This window comes from Eublepharis macularius, chromosome 19 (assembly GCF_028583425.1).
Source record: "Eublepharis macularius isolate TG4126 chromosome 19, MPM_Emac_v1.0, whole genome shotgun sequence".
NCBI classification, from domain to species: Eukaryota; Metazoa; Chordata; class Lepidosauria; order Squamata; family Eublepharidae; genus Eublepharis; species Eublepharis macularius.
Window position 1 is genome coordinate 8,862,786 of NC_072808.1, and position 21,571 is coordinate 8,884,356.

Below are 21,571 nucleotides of genomic sequence, written 5' to 3' on the forward strand. Positions count from 1 at the left end.
CATGTACATATGAGATATGAAACATCATTCCTGACAAGAAATGAGATGCATTTGTATTTGCAAGTATATTAGCTCATTACTCGCCAAGGATGTTACTGAAATGACATGCTCAGTTCAAGTAATTGGAAAAACCTCTGCGAGGAACATTGCCCGATGCGGTGAGTGGCAGTGTTCTTTGATGGCAATTTCACACACGCTCATTATGAAAAGATAATTCTAGTTATTATGATGTGGGAATCCATGCTTAGTTTCCCTTAGTTCCTCAGAGGTTGCTTTATCCCTGGTCTTTCCCATGTGATAGCCGGATAAAGTTGGGTTATCTGTGGGAACTAAAGAACAGCTGCGCCGTCATGATCCAAGAGGCAAACAGAGTCCCCAATAATTCACTGGTTCAAGGACAACAAGCACGGGTCTCTTGCACAGAATTGCAAAAGTTCCTTCAGAACTGAGAGCCAGCATTGTATAGTGGTTAGAGTGATCAAGGTGTCTCCCCTGCCAGGTAAGTAACTCTGGAGAAATGGCTGTTCTCTGGGTAATCCGAAGGAGGATTTGGGACATCGAAGCCCAAGTAATCAATGCTGGCTGCTCTGGAGTATGCTCCCCACGTTCTTTTGGCCTTCCACTTTCACATGATTCCATGGCTCAGTATCCATCCAATGTGGTAATTCCCTCTCATCGCAGAGCCTTCGTGTTAGCCAGGTTCAAGCTCTTTCCCTCGGCTGTTTCAAAAGTATTCCCTATAAAGAAAGAGTTTGTACTTGCTCCTACAATGAACCTGACTCTGTGCAACGTATCCTCCTTCGCTGTCCTCAGTACTCCTCTCTGCGTTTCTACCTGATCCGCCGCCTTCTGCTCTCTTCAAAGACCACGATAGCGAATGAAATTAATTTCTTGCTGTCCGACAAGTCCCCCCAAACCACTGCATCTGTTGCCGAGTTCCTAGCACATGTATGTAAGCTAAGAGCACGAGTTTATAATACTTAGTTTTTATTGTACATTTTTATTTTCACGTAGTGGGTTCTGACCAGTGGGAATCCCTTATTTTTCTGTCTTACTGTATTTATTTATTTATCTACCTATTTTCTTCTTTCCCTTTTTATTGTATGCCAATAAAGGTAATTGAATTGATTGATTGGTTAGAGTGAGAGACTGGGATCTTAGAGACCCTGACTCAGACCCCCCTACTCCTCCAAGGAAGCTCGTCAGGTGTCCTGGGGCCAAGTCACATGTTCTCAGGCTAACCTACCCCACGGGGTTAAAATGGAGGAGAGGAGAATGAAGTGAGCCGCTTCGGGTTCACATTGGGAAGAGAGGAGAGGGATATAAACGAATAAATAAAAATAAATAATAAAAACGTTTCCATTGTTGGGGTGTCTGTTGCTGCCCCGTTTACTAGTCAATCCCCCAGCACTAATCCGTTATGTGTAAAACTCTTTGGGGAGGAAATGCTTTGCATCTCTGTTGTATCTAACGACGCTTACAGCCAACCTACGAGTGACGCCTGACACAGGTTGGACACTTGTCAGCTTCCCTCAAGTTTTGATGGGAAATGTAGGCGTCCTGGTCTTGCAGCTTGGCTCTCTATTTAATTGAAGTTTACAGAGCTGCAGTCTATGGGAGAGAGAACATGCGGTCGGGAGGGGAGTGCAGGCGTCAGGCTCTCGCCGGGTGCCCCCCTTCCCCTCTGCTGGGTGTGGGTGGGGGAGGTTTCTGTAAACTTCAATTAAATGGAGAGCCAAGCTGTAAAACCAGGACGCCCTACATTTCCCATCAAAACTTGAGGGAAGCTGACAAGTGTCCAACCTGTGTCAGGCGCCACTTGTAGCTTGGCTCTTAGTTAAACCGATGCTCAGTAGGTAAATAGCAGCAGTTCTTCTGTGGGCAGGAATTCCAAGAAACAGTTCCGGCAAACCCCCGCCTCAAGCCCCGAAGGCAACCCATGCAGCTCCTTCAAGCCAGAACAGGCAAGTGGCGAGGCCTATTGCTGTAATATAACAGCAATAGCTGAAGGCAGAGCTATGCACTGTGATGATATTGTGGCTCCCATTTAAACAGACGGGGAAAAGTTTCAGCACTTAGGAAAGAGCCAGGCCACACAGGCATGCGGATTGACGGAAGGAAGCACGCGCCACTCAAGGGGTTAGCTGCTCTCTGCAGGCCAAGGGCAAACTGCATTTTTGCACTTAACCTCTGCCCACCTAGTGCTGCAAAATACTGCTCTTTGAGCATCGGAACTCAAACCACAGGGAGCCAGGAAACGGTTGATCTCTTCGAGATGTCAGGCAAGGAGTCAGCTTATACACTGCCACCCATTTTTAGCCAGAGGGGGGGGGGGGGGGACTGAATGAAAGACCAGCCAAGGAAACCTTGCATCAGCAGGGCTAAAGCAGCTTGTCTGATTCTTGTACCCCTATGGAAGTTTCTGGCTCTGCCTTGTTTATTGATTTAAGCAACTAGGCAGGCTGTTCTTGCTGGCTATAAACTGATGCGGCTTCTGCCTTTATTCCCCTCCTCTGCCTCTTCCTACCTGAGTCTGGACGGGAGCCGGGTCTGACATTTCCCCAGTTTTCTCTACACTTAGCCATGCTGTTTTGTGGCCTTGCATTTGGATTTCCAGTCTCTCGTGTGTGTGTGTGTGTGTGTGTGTAGGATGCCTTTGAAACGGAAGCACCTTGGTTGCTTTGAAATCCTGTTGCATGACAGACACGTGCAGCAGTTTTGGGTTTAAAAAAGGAAACTTAGGCACATAGATAATAATAATAATAAAAAAACTTGTCTCGTTGCTCCTAGTGATAGAGCCTGTTGCCATGGAAGCATGATTCTGATTGGCTGACCCAGAGGCCAATGAGCAAATCGAAAACGAGAACATCGTCATTTAACCTTGCAGGATGTACTAATTCAGTGAGATGTGACGTTAATACCATAACCTTATACAGAGTTGTGAAACTGAAGGGCTTGGGCGGCAGAAGAGTTGCTGTGGGTTTCGTTTTCTTCCTCCTGCTGAGACTCTTGTTCTGTAAAGAGAACATTAAAATGTTTCTGCTAGGTATGAGTTGGCTGAACAAATACTCGGGAGGCCTCACGAGAACTAACTTTTTGATTGCCAGAGTCTGGTACCATAGCATGTTCGGTGCTCACTGGTTCTGGGGTGTGCAGATGGGTTAGTAGATCAGCTTGCCTCTGGAAATATGTGGTTTCCCCTTGAGCAATTCAAAGTAGTTTTTTTTTTTTAAATCTTCCCTGTTTTTCTGGAACGAAAGAAGGAATGTATTTTCAGTTTCACAGTTTGCCCGTAAATTGGATGACTAAGCAGATGATCTTGCAGATGTGTTACGCTTTTTCTCTTGATTGTTGGTGGCAACTGTTTGCAATTCAAAAGGTTCATTTGATAAGATTATCAGTCATTTGGCAACTCAATATTTTTGTTGCATAGTATGAGCTGGGGTGTGTGCGCACATATGTGACATTAATAGCTTAGCTATTGCAGATTGACTAAATTAGACCATAGATCCAGAGGAATTAGCCGTGTTAGTCTGTCGTTACAAAATAGTAGAGAGTCCTGTAGCATCTTTAAGACTAACCAACTTTATTGTAGCATAAGCTTTCGAGAACCACAGCTCTCTTCGTCATAGCATAAGCTTTCGAGATGCGTGGGCATCTGTCGAAGAGAGCTGTGTTTAGTCTTTAAGACTAAAGTTGGTTAGTCTTAAAGGAGCTACTGGACTCTTTACTAAATTAGACCAGTGACTCTGTCTAATCTGGTTCTAGTTGTGACTAACCCTGGTTGTCCTTCTATTTCCTTTTCAAAGCAGCCTGCTCGTCCTCTTTTGTCAGAGTTGGTCAGAAAGTTGCTTGCAATCAATTTGAATTTACAGGAAATTTTAAAGTAAAAATAAGCAGGTCTGTTGTGGTGTTGGCATGATTGAGAGGACTGTCTCCTTAGCCCTACAAAATCAGAGTTGCCTCCGACAGGCACCTGATTGGCATCTAATTGGCCACTGCTGGAAACAGGTTGTTGGACTTCTGGTGTCAATCAACAGGACTGTCTTGTTTTTTTTTTTTAATGAGAAAGCCTGGCAGAAGTCCACACCCCTGCTGCCACTTTGTCTGGAGTTTTGGAGGGGAGCTCCCTGTTGAATTTAACGTTTGCAGAGCCTAACCAAGCATTGCAATCCGTGTACAGCTGTTATCACAAATGCTTGTCATGTGTATAGTACCGCCTAATCCCTGTAACATATCGTTTCCTCCCACCATAGTAATGCCTAGCAGAGTTTTACTTGTGTCATTTCAGTGCAGCTGTGCTCCTCTGCCCCTACTCCATGGTAGGGTGTGTGTGAGAAAAATGCGGAAAACTGTTATTCGAAAAGGTAAACGTCCGTGAGGGTTGCCCACTCTGTGTTCTGCTCCTCCATCTGGATTGATAGAATCTAGGGTCTGGAAATGGGCAGGCGTATTCCCTTTTGATTGTTGAATGGGACAGTTTTTAAGTTTGAGCTCCACATGCTCTTGCTCCTGGCACCACAGCCGTTCCGTGGCCACTCAGCTGAGAAAAGTTCAAGGAGAGCTCCTTTGAAACAGAAAGCTTCAATTCCACTCTTGTTATTGTTGTGGCTTTAATCCGTCAACCGTAGAGAAAACTTGCCTCTCGCAGAAAGTGGGCCAAATGAGGTTGGTTGTCTCCTGCAAGGTTTTTGAAGACCCTCTGTTTTAGGGGAGAAGAGGTGGCTTATTGACAGATGTGCTGTGCCCCAAAGGGACACAGTGCCCCTTATTTCTATCCCTTTCCCCTGGGAATGGCCCTTCGCTACAGTGGGGTCAAGTGGTAGAGAGCCTGTTTGATCCGTGCGTGCCCTAACTGACCTCTTCCACCTGGCTTAGCTTGTCAAAAGAAGGTCTCTCTCTTCTACAGTCTCCACTCTTTTTCTTCCTTTTTCCTGACCCCGGTTTTCATCTTGTGGCTTCCTTGATAATCTGATTTGTTTTGTTTGCCTGGTGAAAAGTGATTGGCATAGCTTGTCCGACCCCGTCCCCAATCCCTGTGAACTTTTGCTTTCTCTGCCAGTCCGGCTTGCCGCAGCAGCTCATGTCAGCTGCCTCCTTGTTTCCCTCCCACGCTTGCCCTGAGGGACCGAGGCTGATTCATTCACATAGAAAGGAAAACCTCTTTCCTCCTTCCGAGAAGGAGCTTTTTTAAAAAAATGAGCAACTTCAGCAGAACACATGATACTGCTGCTTTTAATTTGCCTGCTGGGAGAAATAATTCATTGGGAGTTCATTGTATTTTTTTGATGGCCATTAAAACCGTAACCAGCCTCTTGTGAATGAGGAATGTATACAGCCTGCCCCTTTGGCGCCCTCCCTTCGGGAACGAGGGAAGTATCTAGTTTTTGACGTCACTAATAAACGGGCAGGTACGTTCCTTTCAGTATCACTTCAGCTAAGGGTAGTTGGAAGGAGATGCTGCGGGATGTGTTGAAAAGCTTTGAATGCCACAAAATGGTAGCTGTTTCTCTTTCATAGTATGAAAATCATTATGAAAAACATGCTTTCAGAAGTCTAGGCTGTTTGTGAATCTTCAAAATAGAAAAGAGTCCGGTAGCACCTTTAAGACCTTAAGCAACTTTACTGTAGCATAAGCTTTCGAGAACCACAGTTCTCTTTGTCAGATGCATGGAGGGTATGAAGAAATGGGTCAGAAATATATAGGTGGTGAGGGGAGGGGGGAGTAGATGCAATCAGTGGCTTCTGATAAAGGGATCCGTTTGCTTCTGATAATGAAATCAGTTACTTCTGATAATGAGATAACCATTCATAGTCTCTATTCAATCCAAGTCTGACTGAGTCAAATTTACATATGAATTCCAATTCAGCAGTTTGTTTTTGAAAGGTTTCTGTTGAACTATGGTGATCTTTTAAGTCCTTGATGGAATGTCCTGGTAGATTGAAGTGTTCTCCCACTGGTTGCCATTTTTAATGTCAGATTTGTGTCCATTGGACAAACCAGCCAACCTCTGTGCAAAAGAATAAATGGACACACAGTAATTCTCTGGAAAGTATTATGAATGAGTTATTTTTTTGTAAAGGGCTCAAATGCTTAGAAATCCTGCTGTATAGCTTGTGGCTATAGAAATCCTGCTGTATAGAAATCTTACTGTATAGCTTGTGGCACGCAAAAAACAAATCCTCAGAAAGTAATTCCTATGGCATGCTAATTAGTGAAGATCAAACCCACTAGGAAGCTGTTCTGTGCCACAGCTTGCAAATTTTTGATACTAACATTTTCCATGCTTGTTTCAGCCCATCAGCTCAAGGAGTTTGTGGAAGTGCAATAAAGGTTGCATATTTAAATCCAAGGCAAATACTCCCTGCAAGGTCGATGCACTGTTTCCTAGATTAAGCAGGCCGTTAACAGAAAAACCAGCCAAGGGTTACTGATTTTTTTTCGGTTGTAACAAAGCAGTAATTTCTATGAACAATTCAACAAAACAATGCAACACTGAGATTCTTCCCACATTAAATACTGCTGTGCAGGAGACCAGGAATAGGGGTTTTTTGGCTATATGATTGACTATGGTGGGGAGGGGGCCTTTAAGACCCCCACATGGTCCTTTGGATCCTGTCTCTGCCTCCTCTTTTATTGAATCAACAGGTCCATTGTCATTCTGATCACGATAGACTAATGCTGTCATTCTGATCAGCATTAGTCTATCTGATGAACAAACAAAAGTAAGTTTCATTGTTTATGCTCAGCTAGTAAATTCTTCTGGTGTGTTTTTTCCCCCTTTACTTGCTTTTCTGTCCCTTGCCTTAAACCCACTGATAAGGTAAGTAGGTCCTTCCCGGAAATGGGATGTTCTTGCTGGTCTCTGGGCGAGATGCCACCCTTTTTTTTTTTTTTAGGGAGATATGAAGACCTTTGTGCCTTACAAAATGATAAGAACCAAACTTTATTCCCAAAGATAACTCATGCTTCCACAAATTGTTCTGCCTTCCTTTTGCCCCAATCCCAAACATCTGCAGGAAAGGGAGTACCATTGCTTGGATGTCAAGAGGACCATTAGTTTTTATATTGATAGGAGGTCGGGACTCCTTGTTTGTCTCCTTCAGGCAGACTTCTGTGGGCTCTAGATGTCAGTGTCCACCCTGGGAAGGTAGATCAGGGGTTGTATTGCTCTAACCTATAAAAATTGGGAGCTGGAACACCTGGTGAGGGTTATGGCTCATTCCCTTAGGTGAACGGCTACCTCTGCTGCATACAGGGCGCTTGCTTCCTTAGAGGTTGTCTGCTGGACCGCATGGAAACAGCTTTCCATTTTTCTCCCTCTTCCCTTATTTAATTATATACTTTCATTTGTAGGCTGTCTCATTGGGGCTGAAGGCGGATTACAGGTGTGGTAGAACTATACAGTCAATCAGTAAACCGATGATAAAATATGATGACATTTGATCGATAACATTTGAATCTAGCAGCAAAGACTCCTAGTAAAATGAAGCTATTCAGTCAGTCAGTCAGTCAGCAAGTGGATTGCAAAATATGGTGACGACATTGGTGTCTAACACCAGAGATTCTTAGTAAAGCATCATAACGGGTTGGAGCTGGGACTGAAGAACTGGAAGGGGAAGAAAGCCACATTATTCTTAATAGAGGTCATCTCCCAACCTCATCCATTACATCGCAGCTCTGTTCCCACTACAAAAATGCCCTGAACAGTTCTGTTTTGCACATTTTGTGAAATGATGGAAGCATGGGGACCTCCATAATGTGAGACCAGCGCAGAGAATGCGCACGAACGGGTAGTTGCTGATTTTATTTATTTGCAGGGTGCACCTTTAGAAGGTTTTGCTCTGGTCATCGAAACTCTCACGTTTATGTTTAAAAGTTAAAATCGTTTCTCTCTCCTAGCAAAAGACAGGCAGGACAGGGAACTCGGTTGCTTCCAAGCATTTCCATGTACCAAGTATCAAAGCATTGAAAATGCTAATGGTCATCCTGGCCAGAGGCAGCGCGGTGGTCTACTCGCACCTTGGCTTGAACCCGACATCTAGAAGTTGACACAGAGACTTGGGAGTACAAGAGGCTAGATTTTATCTTCTTGGAGATTTCAGGAACGGGTTCTTTGTCTTACAAGGGAATGGGGAAACAGGAGAGATAAAACCCCTTGGCACAGAGGGAGAAGGGTCCATTTTGGCTGATTACATCTGGAGGAAGGAGCTTTTAGAAAACGGTAATTTCTAAGTCAAAGAGGTTGCCTTAGAACAAGATCAGCTTGGGCATGTCGGGGGCCGAGGGACCAAGGTGCACATGTTTACATCTTCCCTCTGTATTCCTTGCCAGGCTATAGCTGTGCAGGAAGTTATCTGTGGGGACTCTTTACTTTTATTAAATTCTTTTCGATTTTAAATGCTGGTGGTTGTTCCCCACGAGCAAGCTGTTTAAAACAGGTGCCAGAAGGAGGGAGGCAGTCAGTTGCTAAATTGTTATTTCCCCAGAAGTGCACAAGTGTGGCAAGTCCTCTCGTGTTAAGCAGGTCTTGGGGAGTGGGAGATGCGGCACCGGGCCAAGCATTAGTATGGCAATGGAGCATGGATGCTCAGAGTGCAGGCACTTGCGTTGAGTAGTTCTTAAAGCAGTCACTGAGTGGCAGTGTACTTCAGGAGGAGAGAGAAAGGAACCCCTCTGAGGGTCGGGCAAGCTGGGAGGGCATCACCCGTCCGAGACTTAGGGTGACTATTGACGCCCAGTGACCTTTTGAGGACCGGATGGAGCAACACTCCTGGGTCAGCAGAGCAGTTCCATTGCAGCCCTTAAGCACTGGCCTGCATCTGACCTCTTGCTACACTATGCTTTGTTTCCAGTTTACTGCAAACCTATATCTAGATTTAACAGTTAGAGAAAATGCACTAGAAATAAGTGAAAATGTTCCAGGCATTTAACTGTAACTTATTTCAAGCATGGCTAATTAATACTGTCGGTGTGCATCTCGCCATCTGGGTAGGGAAGGCAGCCCTCTGTGACTGTTGGAAAGTGAGATCTGTACAGAAGAACAGCCGCGTCTGTTGGTGTGTTGGTAGCCTGGAATGAAGAGGAACGGGAATGAATCTGACCACTTTTCTCAGTGGAGCTTGTAGAAGGAGGAGGAGGAACAGTTTCACCACTTTGTCCTTCCATACCTCCCAACCCATGTGGCTGTTCCTCCGCATGGGTCCCATGAGGCAGGGAATGGTTTTTCCAGGGGTCAGAAGGGACTGGAGGAACAGAGAGTAACACAGGAAAATTCTGTGTCCCATGCACAAAATAGTAGGATACACATTGCTGTCTTTGGAGCAAATATTTCAGAAAACACAATGTGTACAATTTCCTAATCTCTCAAAGTATGTCCCATTTGAAGATGAGGGACTCAGCTTCAGTTATGGCTATTACTGTAGTTAGGACTTAAAACTGAGAAGGCTGGAAATTTTATTGGGATGAGATGCTTTGTGCAATCTGCCAGTGTTTCCAAGTGGGCATGCTCACTCCGGCAGGACGAGCGTGCTTTTAAATCTCTGTGAGTAGGTGCCTGTTGGCATGTGTGTCATCTTGGAACTTGATTCTCTCTTGCTAAAGTCACGGATTCTCCCTCTTCGTCTGGTGGGAAGCATGTGCGGTACAGCTCCCGAGGGATATTCCGTAACATCTCAGAACTTTGCTTTAGGTGACTGCGGCACGTTGTTGCCTTTCTAGGTCACAGTCCACTGATAACTTCTTAGGCCGTGCCTACTGTTAGGATGATTTTACAGCCACAAGAGTGTTGTAGAGTAACTTGAGTTTGTTTTTTTCAAGTTCCATCATTATAATTCATGAAAATTGTATTTCTTATGAAATCAAGACAACGTGTTCAAAGAGTATAAAATTTATTGTGGAGAGAATGTGCCAAGTTAGAGGTTATCATCTTCCACATTTAGAACGGATATAAAATTGGCTGAATTGCAGCTGTTTAAAAAGAGTTGCTTTGCTCTACCAGTTCGCAAAACGGTTTTTGTTTACTCAAAATGTTTGGTCAAAATCTTCTTACATTGAAAGGTTTCCAGGTCCCCATTTTAATATAACAGGCGTCAAAATATTGACAGGTTTGAGGGTGTTTGAGTTCGATCCTGGCGGAAGCCGGGTTCACATAGCCAGCTCAAGGTTGACTCAGCCTTCCATCCTTCTGAGATCAGTAAAATGAGTGCCCAGTTTCCTGGGGGTAAAGCGTAGATGACTGGGGAAGGCAGTGGCAAACCACCCTGTAAAAAGTCTGCCAAGAAAACGTCGTGATGCGACATCAGTAATGACTCAGTGCTTGCACAAGGAACTGCCTTTACTTTTTACATGTTGCTGGCGTAACTTGCAGATAAAAGTGTTAACTCTTCGTTATTCCATACCACGTACAAGTATCATCATTATATTTAATTCTCGACATGGCCCCATCTGTGGATACTTTAATCCAGAGTGTGGTGTCATGGATACACAGGAAACGTCTTTCCATAAAACTGAGAAAAACCCCAGGCATGCGGAAATAATCTGAAATGATAGAAGCAGTGTCTGTCGCTGTAAGGAATGAATGGCCCTCATTGGCCGTTGTTAGGCACCCACAGTCATAGTGCTAGCATTCAAGCCTTGGCTTCTTTCAGTTAAAGGAGGGAGGCAGGGCTGCTCCCAGGATTGCTTCTGCCGGGGGCGGGGGCAGCAACCTCTGGATGACTCACTGCTTGACTTACACAATTCACCCAGAGCTGGCTGCTTGCAATTGTTCAACAGCAGCCAACCCACAATAGCCCGTGTAGTGCAGTGTGGTTAGACTTCCACATTAGGATCCAGGAGACTCAGTTTCGAATCATCAGCGTGCCCTGGAAGCTGACTGGGTGACTTTGGGGCAGCCCTGCACTCTCAGCCTAACCTACCGCACAGGGTTGTTGTGAGAGTTAGGGAGTAAGGCAAGGTATAAATGAAGTAAATAAATAATTACTGCCCAAAGATGTGGGGGCAGGGGGCAGATGATTTGGAGGATGAGTGGAAGGAAAGAGGGAAGCAGGAAAAGGAGAGAGGCTGTGTCGCCGCAAGCAGTCACTGGGGAGGCTTGGCTAGAGAATCAGTCCTGATTCCATGCTGCCAAGTGCCACATCTGTTTTGAGGCATTGTCTGGTTCCTCTTACCACCATGTGTTGAGTCTACATAGAACCCCGTAAGACTGGTCTCCAGGGAAGGAAGAGCAGTCCCAAGTATCTGATAAAATGCTTCACATTATCAGCTCTTATACTGTGAGAGGAAGGTCCGGCAGACTCGGAGGACGGGAGAGTAGCTTTGTGTCGTGACATAAGAAAAGAGCTGGGGTGCTCAGGTCAAAGAGGGAGGAGGTATTGTCATGTCCTTTGCCAACTGATATTAGCCAGCAAGGAACGTTGTAAGACTGATGAACTGTGTCCTTTTACAGTCCGTGATTTTTAGTCCATTGTGCCTGTCAACGAGCAAGGAACCTTAGCTGAACCCAGAAGCCTTAGTTTGCCGCTCTGCGTGGCAACCTGCCTAGAAACTTGCTTGTGGGATTTAGGTCTGTCTTTTTAGTCTCTCTCTCTCTCTCTCTCTGTTCTAGAATTAATTCAGCAATGGCTGTAATAGAAATAAAATGGGAGTGAAATATTTTTGGGTGTGAAGGAAAAAATGATACCTGTACGTAAGCCTCCTCCCTCCTGGCTCTCTGCCACGGCGACTTGGGCATCCTTCGGCCTCAGATATGGAGGAGAGAGTGACTGGGTTCGGTCACCAACAGTTCTCCTCTCTGCTCTGGAGGCTGTTCTTTAGACTGTCTGCTCCCCAGCCAAGTATCGGAGTCTTCCTTATACCCCCCCTTCCCCTCCCCTCATGCAGTGCTCAGCCCTGCCCCTTGGCCTCACCCCAAGGGTGTGGCAAAGCACCTGTCTGTAAGATTACCCTACTCCAGCCCTGCCCTTGCCTCTCCCGGATTGCTTCCCACCTGGCTATTTATAAGGGGTGTGCGGCCCCTACTGCTGGCCACTGGGGACAGCTGTGTGGGCAGCTCATTCCACAGCAGGTTAGTCACCCGGGGAAAGCCCCACTCTTTCCTTGGGGCAGTTGGAACCTGCTTGGCTGGGGCGCCTAGTGATGACATCATCGGGGGACATCTCAGGCCAGACTGCTACCAAGTGGGTCCGTGGAGAACTGCTTGCTGCCACCTTACATTGTTGCCAATGTACAATAATACCTGTCTATTTGGAAATTGCCTACTAGAATATACAAGAGTATGGTACTAATATGTTGAATCACACTGTTGCTGTTTTTAATTATATTTACGTACTTCAGATAGTTTGATTAAATTATATATTTTATTCATTTGTATTATATTTGTACGTATATTTAATTTACTTTTTTTTTGTTCCAACATCTCTGGTGGTACTTCTTGTGCAGGGATGTGTTTTTCTCTCCCCCTTTTTCGTTTTCCTTAACACTGTTCATTTTTTTCAGGCCCTATTCCTTTCCTTTTTGCAACGAACTGAAATTTTCTGTTGCATGCGCACTGGCAAATGATGGCTATTACTTGCCTGCCAAATGGGACTCCACAGTCCATCCCTGGTTTCCGCTTCTGGTTTGAGGAGAGGCGAAAGCCATAATTTGCTGGTTTGGGTGCATTGGCAAGCTGTACTTCCAAGCAAAACAGAGGGAGAATCAGAGTGCTTTGGAGCAGTAGGGAGAGGGCAAACTCCAAGATTTCAACCCAGTAGCTATTATTTCTAAACTCGATCATTGTTGATATGGCCAGTTTCTCCAGAGATAAGTGACTGCTTCTTGTTGAGGGTTGATAAGGCAGCGGCTGTGACACTATGAATTAGGCGCTTCTGGAATCCCATACCCCAAAAGACAGATTGTGATGTTTCAAAATAGCATAAGATTTTGAGTACCCTAGAACTCCGTAGCAGGCTGAAAATTCAGTACAAAAAGGGGACTGGGGTGGAGGCCGGGGGAGAGAAGATGCTTCAGAGCAGGATGAAAGCCCAAAGACTGCAGATTGTGCTCTTACTGAAATGGGGAACAGATGTTGCAGATTTTAATTGGATGACATGTTGAGTGCAAAACAGTCTTCAAGATGTATCAGACTACTGGAACAGAGGAGTGTTAAAAAACAACCCTTCCCCTTTTTTGTATTGAACATGTAGTCTGAGGAAGAGTCCCTGGGTAATATGAAAACTCACACTTATTTTCAAAAAGAGTCCAGTAGCACCTTTAAGACTAACCAATTTTATTGTAGCATAAGCTTTCGAGAATCAAGTTCTCTTCGTCAGATGCATGATACAAACTGGTCAAATACAGAAGAGGAGGAGGGAGAGGGGAGAGAAGGGGACATATATCAGAAGGGGACAAGATGCAATTAGCGGGGAGGCAACCAAAACATTCCTTTGCTAGTAAATGTAAACATCTCCTTTTGGTGTGGAGTCAGTTTGCCGTGTTAGTTGGCCCTTCCAACTATAACATATAAAGCAGTTTTGCTTTATATGTTCTCAACTGTATTATAGCTGGAGTTTTCAAGCCAGATTGCCTAGAAACTTGGTTATATGCAAGTCACTGGTTTCTCACAGGATTCTTTTGGGGTATTCACCAGTCTTGCTGCAGTTTAGTTGCACATGAGTGCAACTAAAACCCGGATGGATTTTTTTTCCTCTTGCAGTTTGGCCACTGGATTTAACTTGAAATGGCAAGGCCGGTTTGGAGAGTCTAGTTCAAGTAAACCAAGGGTTGCTAGTCCCTCAGTGGGGGCAGGATATCCCCACTCCTAGGCACCACCCCCTGCCACTGCTTACCTGGCTGACGAGAGGGGGAACATGTGGGGAACTGGCGCAGGGAAATGGGAGGGACACAGTTGGAATGGGTGTGCGCTCTCCCCCGTCACCAGCCAATGACAAAATTTCTGGTGTGTCTTGAAAGCAACAGGTTACGGCAGGGGCTGATTCTCTAAAAATTTGCCCTAAACACTAAGTTTTGGACCGATTTTTAGAGACTCAGCCCCAGCACAACCTATCACTTCCGCATCACACCCCCGGTTTTCCGTTGAGAGTAAGTTCACTAAAACTGGAATGATAAACCTCTTCTAGAGAACTAAGAAAATAACCAACATTCTGATTGATACAGGTGAAAGGTTTGCATGTATCAAGAACAACTGTGAGGGGGTTGGTGCAGGACATGTCTTTATTTCTGTGGTATGTCACATATACCCGAGCAGGATCCTTTATTAGCGAAAGCCAATATTGGGGTGGAGGGCACGTTTCGCCCTCATCCCGACAGTCACCTTTCAATGTCGCACTTCCCCCCCAGCCCTGCCATTGTGGCTCACATTTTCCTCTTTACTCCTATCTTGGGTTGTGTTTCTTGGTCTCACGTTTGCATGTGCCGGAGCGCTGAACTGGTTTTATACAGAGACAGATCATGGCCTGTGGCTGCCAAAGCGCTTGCCTGCTTTTGGATAGGACATGTTGCATTTTTCCTTTCCAACAGAGTAAAAGGCAATATAGGGAGCACACAGCAGTGCCAAGCCCCCAGTAATAGGAAGATAACCCTGTAGACAATGGAGCCTTTGAGCAAGCATGGTTTTTAACGCGGGGGCAAAGAACGAGGCAAAGGAGCGTTCTGTGAAAAGAACCCTCTGTATTCCTGGGTGACCTGACCTCCCTCCCTTTTATGTTCCTGCCTGCAGGTGCCCGTCACTAACTCCGTTTTGTACTGAAGATGTCTAACAGCAACACGACGCAGGAGACACTGGAGATAATGAAAGAGTCGGAAAAGAAGCTGGTGGAGGAATCTGTGAACAGAAACAAATTTGTATCCAGGTCGCCAAGCAAAGAGGAAGTGGAGAAGGACGGGGAGGAGAGCAGCAGTCGGCCAGAATCGCAGGTAAACGGACAAAGAGCCGTTGTGCGGATCAGGCTAGTTAATCCGTCAGAACTCAGTTTAGTCAAAGTTGACTGGGGAGCAGGGCCTGGATTCAGCTCTTCCGTGTTTCAGAGATTCTTCCTGCCAGTCTTCTATGAATGTCACTTAACTAGAAAATCTGGATATTGTACCTGAAATCTACTGTTGTGAGATTCACAAAGTCTCCTGCTCTCTGAACGCCGCCACTCATTCACCCTTGTTGCTCCTTGCGCTGTCAAATCTCTCCCGGTACACGTCTCTTAATACTGCCTCTCCTCCTCCTGACGCGCCTTTTCCGTGGTGTCACCAGCCAAAAGTCTTTATCCTCCAAGTAAAATGAAATTTAAATATTTATAAGTGCAATGGCTTAAACATGGTTTGTCTGTCGTTTTACCTTGGCTTTCTTGCGTTCGTTCCTCTTGTTCTGTTAACACTCTTGAAACTGAGAGCCAAGCTACAAGTGACGCCTGACACAGGTTGGACACTTGTCAGCTTCTGTCAAGTTTTGATGGGAAATGTAGGCGTCCTGGTCTTGCAGCTTGGCTCTCCATTTAAATGAAGTTTACACAGCGGCAGTCTATGGGAGGGAGAACATGCGGCCGGGAGAGGAGTGCAGGCGTTGGGCTCTTGCCGGGCGCCGCCCTTCCCCTCCGCTCTGTGTGTGTGTGTGTGTGTAGGGGGGGGTTCTGTGTGTGTGTGTGTGGAGGGGGGGTTTCACAGGACGCCTACATTTCCCATCAAAACTTGAGGGAAGCTGACAAGTGTCCAACCTGTGTCAGGCGTCACTTGTAGCTTGGCTCTGAGATTGGAATCTCCTTGAAAGCAGGAACCTGCCTTGCTTTTTTTTTTTTTAACGTCACTCCTCAAAAGCACATAAATGAAAATGGATACCTCAGCCGTATACGCTGCCGTGTTCTGCCACTGAATTATTGAGCCAATTCCCTGAAATGCGAACCTGGTACATTAGTGGCAGCAGTCCTATATGGATCTGATATAGTACAGTGACAATCCGTGTTGAGATTACTGTCGCATGACCATTTGCCTTATTAGAATGCAGGCACACACACACACACACACTTATTTATTTATTTTTACAGAGGCGGACGTCAAATCATGGGCACGCCAGAAAAAGAGCCAAGGTAAGAGATTCCCCGTTTTTCGTCTGACCCATGTACTGTTGTGGTCTTGGGGAGCTTGAGGAAGCTTTTTGGGGTCTGATCTCAACGCTGTCATCCTTAGCGCTGAGCCCTGGACACACTCCATCCTTTGGTGCTCTAATGTGGACTTGAACGCATCCCCACCCTCTCGTCTCTCTGCTGTTAAGCAGTTTGGGCCCAGCGTGCCCAAGTTTTTGTCTTTTTTCACTGTTCTCAATTGAGAGTGCCCTCTGATTTCTGACTGAACCACATTTGGAGCTCAAGGGGTTCGAGGTGAAGAAACCATCCTTCACAGTAGCTCCCTTGCTAGTATGAAATCACCTCTCCTTGGCAACTCGCTCACCAAAGCTTGAGTATTCTCTGGAAGCCATGCAAGGTTTCCCCCCCTAAATTTGGGCCCCCTTGCAGGCAGCTGAACTTTAATCAAGTCATCACTGAGATGGCGAACCTGTTTTTGAGCTACATCATTTAGAGCGCACGTGGAGAGTCGGGTAATAATATGATTCCTTGACATGCTAGTTGTTTATAGAGAGAAGCATTCAGTCACAAAAGCCCTGACGTCTACTGTCACATGGTACATCCCTGACATAGGCTTTACTAGAAGATTGGGTATTTTGTATTTGTAGTGCATGCTGTTTAAATGACCTGGATGGTCCAGGCTAGTCCGATCTCAGAAGCTAAGTAAGGTTGGGCTTGGATAGTACTTGGATGGGAGACCATCAAGGAAGTCTAGGGTTGCTATGCAGATGCAGGCAATGGCAAACTACCTCTGTTCGTCTCTTGCCGTGAAAACCCTATGGGGGTCACCTTAAGTTCGTTGTGACTTGACTGCACATTACTTACACAGCTGCTTAGATGGAGTCCGGCTGTCTGCCCCTAAGTCTTTGAAATATGGTCGTCTTTGAAATTTTTAATTGAATAATGATGAAATCACACTGGCTGATTCTGCACACGTTGGATAATGCACTTTCAATGCACATTATCAATTGTTTGAGGTGGATTTTTTGTTCCGCACGCAAAAATCCGTTCCAAATGATCTATAAAGAGGATTGGAAGTGCATTATCCAACATGTGCAGAATCACTCACTCTCTAGTTTCCCAGAATCGTGTTTCATCATGATTCTGTGTGGCCAGCTGTAATGCTCGAGTGCGTCATGCGCAAAACACATCAGTTCACCAAGCCGTCCGGAGCAGATATTTACTTCAAGCTTTTAAAAATTTTTCTCCTCTCGTAGCTCACCCAGAATAACCAGATTTATCAGGAAGGCAGGTGAAGCACCAGAAGTGGAATGGCAAGTTTTTAATTGGCAGGAAAAACTCAAGTGATTTGGTTTTCACTGCTTATCAGAAGAGGCTTAACAGTCAGCAGATTACTTAATGGGTTTACTTGCTATAGGGAAGCCCAGTCAGTTTATTTGACCAAGATACTCTCTGAGCTGAGGCTAAGTGGTGTAGCGGATTAGCAAGCTAGCCTTTTGCTTCCAGCGGCGGCAGATTTGAATCCATAGCAAGGATGTTGGAGGAAGGATGTTTTGCTACCTTTATGCAGCTGGCACCCTTCACATCGCTGTGCATTAGGCCTGGACCAGAAGAATTTACATTTTTTAATTATGATAAAGCTAGCTTAACTAACACAAGTTTTGCTCGCAGCGCGGTGGCACATGAAAGCAAGCTGTTGAGTGCCTGTGTCTTACCACTCAAGGCATTTTGTTTTACAGTCAAATTCGAAGCTGAAGCTAGTCAGGGGCCTGGCTGTATGTGAAGAATCCTCTAATCCCTTTGTGGATGGGCTATTGGAGACCCAGGTAAGCCCGATCCCCTAACATGTTTTCCAGCTCGGGAGGAAGATCACTTTTAGCGATGATGATGGTGATGATCGTCCCGAGTTTAAGAACTGAAAGGGGCTGCAAGTATGGCAGCCTTCAAGGAAATGGGTAGCCCAGCTTGAACTGCATCACAATGGCATGTGGCTAAATTGCTGGCACTGCAATCATAGCAAACCATGATGTCCTCCTGATTACTGGCTGGCATATTTACAAGCGTCATAGCCCCTAGCCAGGTCTACGTTGAGTTTGTTTGATAAATATGTTCATGTCACCAGACTGTCGTTAAAAAAAAAAAAAGAACTGAGAAAGCTTTCCAAGTAAGACAAGAAGGTTTACTCTCCTACTGAGACAGAAACTATGCCTACAGCCAGAGTGCTGAAGAGGGCACGGGGTTATAATGAAGTTCAGGTCTGAAGAAAGCCCTGCGTCCTCTGCTTCAAAGGAGTTTTAAAGAAATCTGTTCAGATTAGCAGTGAACTGCAGTCAGAGAACGTCACAGTTGCCAGGGGGTCCAGCTTGATCCACACAGAATAAGGGATTTAACTAATGACTGGCGGGAATGCCGCCATTGACATGTTCAGTTCCTGCCCGATCCTCTTGCTGGAAGAAGTTACGAAGTTGCAGGGGTGAGCAGCAGGCATCCGATTAAAAGTCTGTTCAGCTCAGCCTTTGCCATAGGGCAGGACCAGTCAGCCATGTATCCACTCCAAATCCGCCTATTTCCTTATTGTGCTATAAGCAGAGAATGGGTACGCTAGCAATAACGTGCCTATAGAACCAGGGCTTTTTTTTCAGCTGGAACGTGGTGGAACGGAGTTCCGGAACCTCTTGAAAATGGTCACATGGCTGGTGGCCCCGCCCCCTGATCTCCAGACAGAGGGGAGTTTAGATCGGCATGGAGAGCAATCTAAACTCCCCTCTGCCTGGAGATCAGGGGGTGGGACCACCAGCCATCTGACCATTTTCTCCTAGGACAACCCACTGAGTTCCACCACCTCTTCCCCCCCCCCAAAAAAGCCCTGTACAGAACTGTACCCAAGAAGATGCCAGCTAGCAAGCACTTAGCTACAGGATACAGGGAGAGGCCAGGGTCACTAGTCAATCTGACCTGAAGTAAAATTCCTTCCCAGATCCAAAAACGGTGGTCATATCATGCTTCCAGCCTGTGTTGATTACAAAGAATCAGCTCTGAGATCTTCAAAGTGTGGCTTTTGTCCTGTACCTAGGATATCATACAGTTGCACATCAGTTGCCCCTCAGACAAAGAAGATGAAAAATCTGCAAAAGATGGTCCTGAAAAAGAAGAAAAAGAGAAAAATAAGGAGAAGGCCCCCAAGAAAATGCTGTCTAGAGGTGAGACAGTCTCTGGTTCTGGAATGAATAATGTTTGTGGTCAAAGATCATCACTGACTGCTGTCCTCCGGGCGTGTTGAATGCTTTGAGTGATGGATCGTTAGTGTAGGCAGGGAAAGGGTTAATGTGAAAACTTCAGAGGCCATCCATAGAATCTTGCAAACATAGATTAGTTACTCCGAAAAACATCCTCCTCCTCAGATTAGACCATAAAAAATAGTTGAAAAAGTTGGAACCTCTCCGTTTAAAAGCCCAGATGTAAAAGAAATGTTTTTGCCTGGTACCTACAGGACAGTAAAGGAAATGCCAGGTGAGCCCCCAAGATTGAGGGTGTTCGGGTTTGGCAATGGTGTGCCTCCACGAGGGGAGGGGGGACTGTTTCTGATTGACACTGCCTCACTTCCACAGGTGGAGGCCTTGGGAAGAAGCCTTGGGAAGAAGCTAGAACAGCTAGAAGTCTTTGCATTTAAAAAAATATATATTTGTATATGTAGACTACAGAACCACAACATAAAAACAATTGAGTTTCTGTGTCTATGGCACGGTACAAGTTGGTGACTCGATTGGCTTCTGCTACTAAACATTTGTGCTTTCACCACTGGGTGGGGAACGGCTCAAATTAGCTTCAGGCAAAAGGCAAAATGCTATTTGTGCGAGTGTTGCTGATCATATATTATTTTGACTTATTTTCGGATGCTTTGGTGAAGGTTTTTTTTAAAAAAAATATCTGAAAGGGCTTTTTATTTCCTGTTCACCTGTCAAACCACTGTACCTCATATCCCACCCGCCCCACCACGAAAGGTCTTCTCAAGGTGGTGGACTACTCCTTGCCATCCTCATTTCTTTTTCTTGTGCCGTTTCCAATATTGCACTGCATTCTTGCAGCCATTCTTGATTGTCCTGCTCTCTTTCTGGTCCTCAGTATACCTTGAATTCTCTTGACAGGCTAAATATAGGCTTCCAAAGCATCTCAGCTTTTGTCTCTCACTTCTCACAGTTACATTGTGCACTTGTGGAATATGAAATAAAATTTTACCAGCCCCACAATCCGACACTCGGTTTCTTATTTGATGTAACCGGGGGATGGGGGGCAAACTCCATGAGCCTCAGTTGAGTCTCTCCGACTCCCCTCTCTCAAATCTCACACTTGCCCTCTTCCGCATAATCTACTTTAGCCCTATACTTGGTGCCACTGCTGTCCTCTTCCGCAGCCTGTGCCTTCAAAAATCTGTTGTGAGGATAATAATAACATACTTTGTGAACCTCTCTGAGTGGGCATTAAGTTGTCCTGAAGGGCTGCAGTTTTTCCGTATAAGTTGCGATGTTTTTTGAAATAGTTCCCAGCGCCCCGATGACAGTGGGGACTACTGTTGTATTCTTCATCCATAGTCGAGTGGTTTCTATTGCCAGATCTCTATATTTAATCGGTTTTTTCTTGTTCTTTTTCTTCAACTCTGGCATCCCCAGGAATTGCTGTGTCAATTAGCCAAACTTTCCGATTTTTTTCCACAACTGTTATGTCTGGTGTATTATGTTCAAGGTGTCAACGAGTTTGTATTCTAAAATCCCATAAGATCTTGACTTCATCATTTTCGGGCACCTTTTCCACCTGATGTTCCCATGAATTCTTTGATACTGGCAGATTATACTTTTTACTCAATGACCAATGAATGAGCTTTGTGACCCTGTCTTGTTTAGCTTTGTAATCCATCTGTGCAATTTTGCTGCATTCACAAGTATGGTGAGACACAATTTCATCTTTTTCCTGCCAAAGTTGACATTTTGGATTTTCAATGTTTTTCTGAATTTTGGCTTTCATAACATTTGTTTGCAATGTTTTACTACTACTACTACTACTACTACTACTACTTCTTCTTGGTTCAAGTGGGCACAGGTTGGTCTAGATGTTCTTTGATTATTCGCAGGATTATGATCCCTGCGAATAATCCTGCGAATAATCGAAGGATTCGCATAATCCTGCGATTCGCATAATCCTGCGATTAATTGAAGAACATCTAGACTTAATTGTTGTTGTTTTTTCCTGCTTCATCTGCATTCACTTCCACAATGTAATGCTTGCAGGCTTTTTCGTAAATTGTATTCACCCAGCAAAGCAAGGGCAATCTTCTCCTTCCATTTGGAAGGTAGAGTAATCAACACAAGGTCACATGAGAAATATGTGGCAGAGCAAGGAGCCAGAAGTTTGTCCAGAAGTCTTTCATACAGCTAGGGGGTTATGTCCTGAGAACAGTTATTCCACTGTTGACTTCACTTTGAAGACATTAACTCATGATAGTATT

At 45.2% G+C, this 21,571-nt stretch overlaps 1 protein-coding gene across 5 annotated transcripts in view; it reads left to right on the forward strand.

The window, feature by feature from the left end:
* The window catches only part of R3HDM2 (R3H domain containing 2), a 134,752-nt gene that overhangs the window by 58,163 nt on the left and 55,018 nt on the right, over positions 1 to 21,571 (forward strand). For all 5 annotated transcript variants that reach the window (XM_055003312.1, XM_055003308.1, XM_055003309.1 and 2 more), the window contains exons 2-5: positions 14,721 to 14,917; positions 16,033 to 16,074; positions 17,811 to 17,897; positions 19,145 to 19,271. In XM_055003312.1, the coding sequence (XP_054859287.1) occupies positions 14,753 to 14,917; positions 16,033 to 16,074; positions 17,811 to 17,897; positions 19,145 to 19,271 (421 nt within the window). In that variant the 5' untranslated portion in view covers positions 14,721 to 14,752. The remainder of the gene's footprint in view (positions 1 to 14,720; positions 14,918 to 16,032; positions 16,075 to 17,810; positions 17,898 to 19,144; positions 19,272 to 21,571) is intronic.